General features: G+C 51.2%; 1 protein-coding gene across 1 annotated transcript; it reads left to right on the plus strand.

The window, feature by feature from the left end:
• The first annotated feature begins 8,469 nt into the window (after positions 1 to 8,469).
• On the plus strand, positions 8,470 to 10,460 carry PPP1R35 (protein phosphatase 1 regulatory subunit 35). The gene is made up of 4 exons (XM_040262492.1): positions 8,470 to 9,564; positions 9,646 to 9,898; positions 9,979 to 10,115; positions 10,206 to 10,460. Exons 1-4 carry the CDS (start codon positions 9,322 to 9,324, stop codon positions 10,377 to 10,379), a joined length of 807 nt encoding a protein of 268 aa, XP_040118426.1. The 5' UTR covers positions 8,470 to 9,321; the 3' UTR covers positions 10,380 to 10,460.
• Positions 10,461 to 11,051: the final 591 nt, after the last annotated feature.

Genomic DNA, 11,051 nt, shown 5'->3' on the forward strand with positions numbered 1-11,051 from the left:
CTGACTCCTTTACTGTTTATACACGCTGACAATTCTTCCACTGGGTTGTGGATCTTTGCTAGAGACCTGCAGAGTTTGAGTTTGTATTCTGGAACCAGAGTGCTGGGTTTTGAATTCTGACTCTGCACTTACTAGCTCTATGGCCTTGGTTGCCTGTGCCTTGGTTGCCTGACCTATAAAACTAAGATGATATGGGAAGAATTTTTTTTTTTTAGAACAAGAATTTTAAAACTATTTATTTCTTTATTTGGCTGTGCTGGGTCTTAGTTGTAGCATGTGGGATCTTTTAGTTTTCTTCTGATCTGTATGCCTTTTATTTCCTTATCTTGCCATTTTACGCTAAGACTTTCAGTATAACATTGAATCAGGGTGGTGAGAGCAGACATCTTGCCTTTTCCTTTCATAGGGGCCAAGTGCTCAATTTTTCATCATTAAATGTTCAGTTCAATTCAGTCGCTGTTGTGTCCGACCCTTTGCAATCCCCTGAATTGCGGCACGCCAGGCCTCCCTGTCCATCACCATCTCCCAGAGTTCACCCAAATTCACGTCCATCGAGTCGGTGATGCCATCCAGCCATCTCATCCTCTGTCATCCCCTTCTCCTCCTGCCTCCAATCCCTCCCAGCATCAGAGTCCTTTCCAATGAGTCAACTCTTCGCCTCAGGTGGCCAAAGTACTGGAGTTTCAGCTTTAGCATCAGTCCTTCCAAAGAACACCTCGTACTGATCTCCTTTAGGATGGCCTGGTTGGATCTCCTTGCAGTCCAAGGGACTCTGAGGAGTCTTCTCCAACACCACAGTTCAAAAGCATCAGTTCTTTGGTGCTCAGCTTTCTTCACAGTCCAACTCTCACATCCATACATGACCATTGGAAAAACCATAGCCTTGACTAGACGGACCTTTGTTTGCAAAGTAATGTTTCTGCTTTTGAATATGCTATCTAGGTTGTTTATAACTTTCCTTCCAAGGAGTAAGTGTCTTTTAATTTCATGGCTGCAGTCACCATTTGCAGTTAGCTATAGCTTTTTTGCAGATGCCTTTGATCAGCTTGAAGGAGTTGATTTTTACTCCTAGGTGGCTGGAAGTTTTGTCATGGTAGATGTTTTGTCAAGGTTTTTCTGCATCTATTTATATCATTAAGTGATTTTCTTTCTTCAGTCTTTTAGTGTGGCAAATTAATTGATTCTTGAACCACTCTTGCTTTCACAGAATAAACCCCACTTGATTGAGGGGCATTATGATTATTGCTGGATTTGACTTGCTAATATTTTGTTGAGGATTTTTTTAATAAGTAATGGTCTGGTCCTAATTCTTTTTTAATAATTTTATTTGTTTATTTTTGGCTGTGATGGGTCTTTGTTGCTGAGGGAACTTTTCTCTAGTTGCGCACAGCAGGGGCTACTCTCTAGCTGCGGAGGGCCGGCTTCTCATTGTGGTGGCTTTTCTTGTTGCAGAGCAGGGGCTCTAGGGTATGCGGGCTTCAGTAGTTGGGGTGTGCGTGCGTGCTAAGTCGTTTCAGATGTGTCTGACTCTGTGTGACCCTATGGACTGTAGCCTGCCAGACTCTCTGTCCATGGCATTCTCCAGGCAAGAATCCTGGACTGGGTTGCTATTCCCTTCTCCAGGAGATCTTCCTGACCCAGGGATTGAATCTGTGTCTCTCATGTCTTCTGCATGGGTAGGCGGGTTCTTTACCGCTTAGCCACCAGGAAAGCCATAGCTAGGGCACATGGGCTTACTAGTTGTGGCTTGCAGGCTCCAGAGCACCGGCTTGGGATCTTTTTTTTTTTTTTAGTTGCAGCATGACAACTCTTAGTTGTGGAAAGCAGGATCTAGCACCCTGACTAGGAATCAAACCTGGGCCCCCTGCCTTGGGAGTGCAGAGTCTTAGCCACTGGACCACTAGGGAAATCCCTAATGTGAGAATTTAATGAATTAATGCATCAAAAATAAAACAGAACAGTACTTGCTACATATTATATGTTGTATACATGTTTGGTTTTATTATTATTTATCTGGAAACTATATGTGAGGGACATCAGCCTTTTATGATATGAGTTGCACATATTTTAACACAGTCCTCCATTTTTGTTTTTACTTTTTATTTTGCAATAATCTGGACTGATATGCAATCGTCAAAAATAATGGAACTCTCGTATACCCTTCATCCAGTTCCCCCCAGTGGTAGCATCTTGCATGACTATAGTACAATATCACCACCAGGAAACTGACATTAATGCAATCTGCTGACTTTTTTTTCAGGTCCCATCTTTTTAAGAATTTTTCACAGTTTATTGTGATCCACACAGTCAAAGGCTTTAGTGTAGTCAATGAAACAGAAGTATATGTTTTTCTGGAATTTCCTTGCTTTCTTTAGGATCTCTGTGATCTATGCCATCTCCTGCAATATATATATGTACATATATATCTGTAATACTTTGTATGTAATATATATATATATGTGTGTGTAATACTTTGTTGGAGATGTCATTTGCAAATATAATCTCCCAGTCTGTAGCTGTCATTTCATGGGCAACACTTGTTATTTCTTGCTTTTTAATTATAGCCATTCCAACAGGGGTGAGGTTATTTATTTTTTTTAACGATGCAGATATATATATATTTTTAAGTTTATGGGGTTAGATAGAGATTTTAGTGTAACTTGGAGCATATCATCACTCTATTTAAGATCTTCTCAAGGGATCCTGTAGCATTTAGGATGAAATCCAAACTTTAGTGTCTGGCCAAGGAGCCTGCCCTCCTGCCTGGCCTCAACTCTCCAGGTGTCCCTTGCGGTCACTTCCGCTGTGCTTGGCTAGCCTCAGTTCATTTCCTCTTGCAAATGCTGACTGTTCTGCTTTGAAAGTGGTTCCGCCACATTCTTCACTGGCTTGCTCTCATTCCTCCTTCAGATTTACTGTCTACCTCAGAGAGAGGTGCCTTCCCTGAATCCCCGCCACCCTCCCCTGGGCTTTGTTCAGGGTCATGTCCCAGGGCTCATCTGGGTGCCCGGGGCAGTAGTGTTTTGGGGGAGGGAAGGAAGACTCAGGTGGGAAAGACATCCCCACTGCATCCTAGCCTGCCCACCCAGTGAGTTCAGACTCCCTTCCTCCCAGGTCCTGTCTCTGGCTCCCCAACTGTACTCCCTTTCCAGGCTGTGCTCCCCTCCCCAAGGGAATGGTTACGACCCAGGAGCCAGTGAGGAGAAGCAGAAAGCTGGGGGCTGCGAGGAAGAGACAGAGGAGAATATGCAGTGTCCTGAGCGAGCTGCTGACCCCCGATCTCTGGCCCACTCCATAGAAGTGGGGGTTAGGGGGTGACAAGGGAGAAACCCAGGTCTGATGTAGACGGGAGTAGGAAGTCTGGAAGGGACTCCTCATCCCTAACGGCTCATCTAGATTTGTTATTTCTTCACCACCTGGCCCTTCACCTGAGGCCCCACTGAGATGTGGTGCTCACCTCTCTACCCCGTCAGCAGCTGTGACTTGATCTGTGTGTCCTTGCCAAGGACAGGCTTCCTCAGGGGCTTGCCTGGGCAAAATCTTCAGGCAGCACTGACCAGATGCCCTGGCGCCTGTGTGGCACCATCTCTCCTTTCTCCTCTGCAGACCCAGTGGCCCTGCCTCTCTCCTGCCCTTCCTGCAGCACCCAAATGTCCTTCCTTCTCCTAGTCCCTGAGGGTCATCCAGGAGACCCTGGAGCCAATCAGAGAGAAGTCAGGGGAACTTCCACTCCAAAGTGAGGGACAGTGAAGGAAGGAGGGGTCAGGTGAAAGTGAAAGTCGCTGTCATGTCTGACTCTTTTCGACCCCATGGACTACAGCCCGCCAGGCTCCTCTGTCCATGAATTTCTCAGGCAAGAATACTGGAGTGGGTTGCCATTCTCTTCTCCAGGAAATTTTCCCAACTGAGGGATCAAACCCATGTCTCCTGCATTGCAGGCAGATCCTTTACCGTCTGAGGTCAGGACCACATGAGGAATGGGCTTCTCTAGTCTCTCTTTATGAACTCTCTGGGCAGAAAAGCTGGTACCCAGAAGAGTACTGGTCCCCAGAAAAGCCAGTACCCTGAACTCAGGCTTCAGAGAGTGCCTGGTTGAGGTCTAAAGACAGAACAAGCCCCTGGGAAGGGATAACTAGCAGTGCACAGGAGGCTTGGCCAGTTGAGCCTTTGGATTCAGAAAGACCTGGTTCTGAACCTACCCTTCCTGTCTATGTGACCTTGAGCAACTGAGTTAACTTGTCTGAATCTCACTTTCCTTATCCTGAGAATATGGTAAACATTTAGTTCACACAGCTGCATGAATGTGAAGTGCCTTCCACAAGGGCTTGGTACCCAGTGAATCAACAACAGGTGGAAACTCTTCTCCAGAATGTATCATTAAAGAAGTGGTACTCGAGTGTGGTCCTAGACCAGCAACCTCAGCATCCCCAGGGAAAGGTAGAAATGCAAACTCTCAGACCCCACACTTCAGACCTCTGGAAATCAGAAACCCTGAGGGTGGGGCTCAGCAACCTGTTTTAACAAGCCGGCTGAAGTTTGAGAACTCCTGCTATTTGAATACGAATGTCAACATTCAGATTCTGAAGCCTAGGAGACTTCAGAACCACCAGGAAGCTTGTTAAAAGTTCGGATTCCTGGCCTCAAAGCCAAGGGTTAAGGTGGGACCTGGGAATCTATATTTTAACCTGAGATGAGCTTGATGAGGGACCTTGCACCAGAGGCTGCCCTGGGGGAAGATCACGGAAAGCGTTTCGGGTCATAGCCGGCTCCAGCCTGCGGAGCTGAGGGATCCCCACGGGTAGAGAAGGGGGATTTCTAGCTGGAGAAGGGAGGAATCTGGACTTTACCCTGAAGTCACTGTGGAATGGGGAGGAGGAGTGTCCAATGAGGGAAGGTCGTGCCCTACGTGGACACCTGCCCAACTCTGACGTCACCCTAAGAGAGGGCGACGCTCCGTCCGAAAGGGGCGTGGCTCTGGGAGGCGGGGTCTCTCCCACCTCCGCCCGGGGTCTGGTCGGAAGTGCCTCCTCGTTCGGTGGGTGTGGGTGGGGAGAGGCCTGGCCAGAGGGAACCCTGCGCTGGGTGGGGGCCTTGCGGGGGTGCCCCCACCCAGCGGGGGGCGACAGAGGGGCGGCGGGGTATTCGGAGCACACTGGACGGCCGGCCACCCCGCGGTCCTGAGCTCCAGGAGGCTCTGCGGTGCACTGACGCCGTTATCCCCGCGGCGCCGCCATCGCCCTCTGGCCGCGCCTTCCTGGGCCTGTGGATTAAAAGTTCCCTGCCTCCTGGCAAGGATGGCGGCGGGGGTGGGGTTTCGTGGCGGTGTCCGCGAACAGGAAGGCCTACCTTCGCGAACCCCTGAGCCTGGACCGAGGGCCTGTCTGCCCCGCCAAGCCCAACCGGCAGCCCCGACGGCATTAGCGGATGGAGGATTATAGAGGAGCCCCTACCCCGTACCCTTAAATACTCCGGCTCACCCATGGTGACACGGGCCACTGGCGACACAGGTTTTACAGGACAGTTAATTTCTAGTTAAAACAGCTCCTCAACAAGCTAGTGAAACCATGTCCGTGGATCCGGGAATAGTCAGCTTCTCTCTCCCTCTGTCAGTTCTCCGTGTCCGGAATCCTAAGGGAACGTCAACTCGCCCTAAGAGCATCCTCCCCATTTTCCAAATCAGTAAGTGGTGGATTAGAGGGGTTCAGTAGCTCCTGCAAGTTTCCAGTTAGTGACACTGGAGAGGAAGCAGGTCTGCCAGGCAGGTGCCCTTATCACAGGCCACTGCTTTTGCCACCTCTCTGAGCTTCCTCCTCCATCCCTCACGGTCACCCCTTGCCACCGTGCAGGTTGTATGCTGCACAACGCCACAGTCCACCAATATATAGAACCTTCAGAGCAGTAAAGAGCTTCGAGGAAGGGGCACAATTTTCTCATTTGCACAAAGTAGGCTTTGGGGCTGGCCTGCTGTCCCTGCAGCCATCTCCCCCCATTTCTCCTTCCTCTCCCTGGCACAGAACTTGTTGCTGGCAGAGGATCTGACCTCTTCCACTCCTTAAGCTCTCATTGCACCCAATTTATGCTGCTAGGGCTTTCTTTCCTGCCAAGGAGCAGCTGATCTTCAACATCCAGCATCCCCCAGGCCTGCCACTTCTGAGCTGTATCAGGACACTTGCTGCTTCCTGCTGTGTCTGGTAGACATGGCTGTTGTGGGCATGCGCTCTCTACCCATTATCCTGAGCTGGTGCTGCTGGGAGTGAGGCTGGAGAGGGCTGGATGGGGAGGCCACCTTGGGGGAAGAGGGTGGATTCTGGAGTCCTGGGGAGAGTGGGAATCCTGGGTAAGAGAGAGGAAGGGGCTGGCTGCAAGAGATGCCAAGGAGAGGGGACTAGCCCCAGGGTGGTGGCAAAGGACTGAAATAAGGGGTGTGTGTATGATATTGGGGGATATTGTCTGAAACAGAAGCTGCTCAGAGATAAACTAGTATAGCCTTCACCATCCCCCCGCCCCCCATTTTACAGATGAGACTGAACCCCAAAGAGGAGAAAGGGGGTGTTGCTGGGCTGGGGGTTGGTGGGATTCTCTGACCTCTGGCCCCAAGCCTAGTCCTTTATGGGGTGTGAGTCCTTCCTACTCCTCTCCCTGTCCCCCGGGAGCAGATTTTGGACACTGGCATAAAAGGCCTCTTTCTCCACCAGGTTCACCTCCTGCTGGACTACCCAGTCCCTGCCTGCACCCCCTCTATGCCTTCAGTCAAGAACCAACCCAGCCTCAACCCTTTGTTGCCAAAGTAAACAGTGTTTCTTCAGTCTGGGGTGCCAGCAGGAAATGTACTGGGCATTGAGGGGTTTTCTCAGGTTGAAGGACTGGCATTGTGTGTGGGGGGGCATGGAATAACCTGTGGGGAGGGGCCTGGGTCCTGTTCTAGGGCTCTCTAGCAGCTTAGGTTTTAGGAAACCTAAGTGCTAAGGCCTCTGTTTCTTGAGTACCTTCTGGGTTGCATGTCATGACATGGGCATGTCATGACTTGTTGAGTATGATTGGTGACCAGCTAGGTGGTCATACTCAAAACCTTAAGATCTTGGGGGCCCCTGGATGGGCATGGCTAGATATAACCTTCCCTATCAACCTCTGCACACAGCATGCCTCCCCATGGCCACCTCGCCATCTGTACTGTCGTGGCTCCTGCTTTCTTCTCCCCACAGAGGGACCCACCGTGATTATTCCTCTGTGATCCCAGTACCAGCTTCCCTCACCAGTGCCTCCAACGCTCCTCCTGTCTCCCACCACCCAGGCTTTCTCCTCCCTGCCTTGGCCCTGGTTTCCCTTGGCAATGCTCTGGGGCCTGGAGAAGTCCTCAAAGGAAGGATGGTCCTTCATGGCCAAATCTTTCCCACCATAGAGCCTCCAATCCTAGCCCCCTAGGAGTGGAGATGCTGTAAGGTGTGGATGAGATCTTGGGAGATTGTGGTCTGAGCCTGAGGTGCAGCCCAGAACTTTTCTTCAGCTGTATTAGTTTTCTGGGGCTGCAGTAACAAATTGCCACCAACTTGGTGACCTGCAACAACAGAAATTCATCCTGTCAGTGTTCTGAGCACATTTAAGGTAGGCTAGGCTAAGCTATGATGGTCAGTAGGTTAGGTGTAATATATGCATTTTTGACATATCTAAAAATAACCCCCTCATAAGTGGAGGAAGATCTGCAGTAGAGGGAATGGGCATACTTTCTTATTCCTGACTTTAGCTGGAAATCCTCTAGTTTCCCCATTGAGATCCTTGAAAACGTTTGTAAAATATGGGTAACTATCCATTCTATCTGATCTTCCACAGCATTTCTTGGGAAGATAATGAATAGGAAAACAAATTAAAAAATGGTACAAACATTTCTGTTGACTGTTAACCCATTTTGAGAGAGCCTCAAAAGTCTTGAACGCAGACTACTTTTACCCAAGAAGTAACAGGCTCAGAGAACTGAGAGAGTCTACCTCAAGGAACATGAGGGAAGGAGGTGAGAACTCCCATCTTCTGCCCTGCAGTCCAGGAGTCCAGGGTAAATCCCCCAAGCCTTTTTTTTTTTTTTTAATGGTACTCAACATAGATCTTTATTTTTTATATAGATGAATATTTTTAAAATTATTTAATTGGAGGCTAATTACAATATTGTAGTGGTTTTCACCATACATTGACATGAATCCTGGGTGTACATGTGTTCCCCATCCTGAACCCCCCTCCCACCTCCCTCCCTATCCCATCCCTCAGGGTCATCTCAGTGCACCAGCCCTAAGCACCCTGTCTCATGCATTGAACCTGGACTGACAATCTGTTTCACATATGGTAATATACATGTTTCAATGCTATTCTCTCAAATCATCCCACCCTCGCCTTCTCCCAGAGTCCAAAAGTCTATTCTTTATATCTGTGTCTCTTTCGCTGTCTTGCATATAGGATCATCGTTATCATCTTTCTAAATTCCATATATATGCATTAATATACTGTACTGGTGTTTTTCTTTCTGACTTACTTCGCTCTGTATAATAGGCTCCAGTTTCATCCACCTCATTAGAACTGATTCAAATGCATTCTTTTAAATAGCTGAGTAATATTCCATTGTGTGTATGTACCACAGCTTGCTTATCTATTTGTCTACCGATGGACATCTAGGTTGCTTCCATGTCCTGGCTATTGTAAACAGTGCTGCGATGAACATTGGGGTATACGTGTCTCTTTCAATTTATAGATGAATATTTTAGCGGAACTTCGAAGAGGAAAAAGTCACAAAGGGCCATTCACCCAGGCCACCACCTAGGAAGGACCCTGGCTGGAGTCAGCGAGCCACGCCCTCACTCACACTGGGTCTGGTCAGAGTAGGGAGGCGATGGAACACCCGGAGATGCCGTGGAGGTCCAGTGCAAGGGCGCTGGGCCGTTAATTATAGGTGTTCCACTTAGTGCCCTGACAGGGAGGACTGACACAGTCCAGATTCCAGCAGAAGCCAGGTGGTGACGACTGGACAGGGTGAGGAGTCTGTAACTCGTTTAGAAATGGAAACGGCCCTAATGAGGACCCGTAGGGCTTCCGCGGGTTTGCGCTCTAAATCCCTGGCTTGAGGGGCGGGGCGAGGTGGTGCAGGCGGAAGCCCGTTGGGAGGCGAGGGAGGAGGCAACGGAAATGACGCTTAGGCGCACCAATAGGCCGGGTCAGGAGTTGGTCTCCCCGCCCCCTTGGGTAGGGGCTGACGGTTTCCGGTAGCGGCGTCTGAGAGGGCGGGGGAAAAGAGGTGGCGGTTCCGTGACCCTTACCCCGCACCCCTACAGACGCCGGAAGATGATGGTCTACGACGAGTCACAGCTGGAGTCGATGGAAGGGGCAGAGGCCGTGGCGGTCCCAGGGCCACCCCCAGAACCCCGCGCTCCTGAGCCCGGAGCCCCGGTGCCGGAGCCCGGCCTGGACCTGAGCCTGAGCCTGAGCCCGCGGTCCGAGAGTCCCGGACGCGGAAGGCCCAACTGCAGCCCTGGACGGCGGAAGGGGCGGGCGGACCGGCGGGGCGGGGCCCGCAAGGGGCGGCAGGTGAGCTCGGTGAAAGCTTGGCCGCCAGCTCGCTGACGACCCCCCGGCTCACCCCTTCACCGCCCCGTTCTCTGCTCCCAGGTCCGCTTCCTCCTGGCGCCGCCTTCCCCGGTCCGGTCCGAGCCGCCGCCGGCCGCCGCCTCATCGAGCGAGAAGCCCGAGGCGCCGCAGGATTTGGGGGCGCCGGTGCAGCAGAGTAGCCTGGCCCTGAGCCTCGAGCTGCAAGCCGCAAGGGCCGCAGCCGGGGGCCAGTTCGATGCCGCGAAGGCCGTGGAAGAACAGCTGAGAAAGTCATTCCAGACCCGCTGCGGCCTGGAGGAGAGCGTGACCGAGGGTGAGGGGGGCAGGCGGCCGGCCGGGCGCGGGAGCGGGGGTGCGCGGCGCCGCTCACCTCCGCCCCTCCTGCGGTCTCAGGGCTGAACGTGCCGCGCTCCAAGCGGCTCTTCCGAGATCTGGTGAGTCTGCAGGTGCCGGAGGAACAGGTTCTGAACGCCGCGCTGAGGGAGAAACTGGCGCTCCTGCCGCCGCAGGCCCGAGCCCCACCTCCAAAGGTGAGGCACCTGGGCTGTCTCCCCTACCGCTCCCCCCTTCCCCGTCCCCAAATGCCAGGGATTCAGCTCCCCTTGTTTGTGCTCCAACAGGAGCCACCTGGCCCAGGGCCAGACATGACCATATTGTGTGATCCGGAAACATTATTTTATGAATCTCCACACCTGACCCTGGAAGGTCTGCCCCCACTCCGGCTTCAACTCCGGCCCCGCCCTTCAGAAGATACCTTCCTTATGCATCGGACACTGAGGCGATGGGAAGCGTAGACCTGGGGGCTCCCTGAATTGCTGGTTTGTATTTTTTGGTGTTGAAACTATTTATCAGAATAAAGTGGTTTTGCTAATAAATGGGACTCTTTTTGGGAGCCTTAACATGCGGTCAAGACTCAGGTTGGAAGCGGTCAGAAAGTCGTTTTGGCCTCCTTTTAAAGAAACTTGGTAGTGATGAGAAGCAGAGCAGGCAGGTTCTTGCTAAGTCGTGTCCGACTCTGGTCCTAGAACTGCCTTCCTCTGGTTCCACTTCAACTCCATGGTTAACTCTTCCAAAGTCAGCCTGTGCCCAAAGCTTCCACAAAACAAATTTTGTCAGTAGGTTTTTTGGGGGGAAGGTAGATGGGTTCTTCAAAATTCACATTATACTCCCTTTTCCTGGCTTAGGGTTCTCTCTACAGTTAAGTGTAAATGGCAACCTACTCCAGTCGCCTTGCCTGAAAAATCTCAAGCACAGAGGAGCCTGGTGGGCTACAGTCTGGAGGGTAGCAAAGAGCGGGACACAACCGAGCACATGTGTAGAGAGGGCTCACTGGCATTCAACAATCTTCCCAACCGCTGAAAAAAGTATTCTCTTCCGTAAGACTATAGTTTGGGCAGAGAGGAGGCACAGGTTCTACCAGGAGCCATCATCTATGCCCTCTCAAACTACAGTGTGCCAAACACAGG

This window comes from Oryx dammah, unplaced genomic scaffold, assembly GCF_014754425.2.
Source record: "Oryx dammah isolate SB20612 unplaced genomic scaffold, SCBI_Odam_1.1 HiC_scaffold_2, whole genome shotgun sequence".
Classification (NCBI taxonomy): domain Eukaryota; kingdom Metazoa; phylum Chordata; class Mammalia; order Artiodactyla; family Bovidae; genus Oryx; species Oryx dammah.

Excerpts from the sequence above, each read along its gene's own strand:
- PPP1R35 (XM_040262492.1), top strand. The coding sequence starts at position 9,322 with ATGATGGTCTACGACGAGTCACAGCTGGAGTCGATGGAAGGGGCAGAG. Across the intron at positions 9,565-9,645 it reads GGGCCCGCAAGGGGCGGCAG|GTCCGCTTCCTCCTGGCGCC; the intron begins GTGAGCTCGGTG and ends CTCTGCTCCCAG. Across the intron at positions 9,899-9,978 it reads GGAGGAGAGCGTGACCGAGG|GGCTGAACGTGCCGCGCTCC; the intron begins GTGAGGGGGGCA and ends CTGCGGTCTCAG.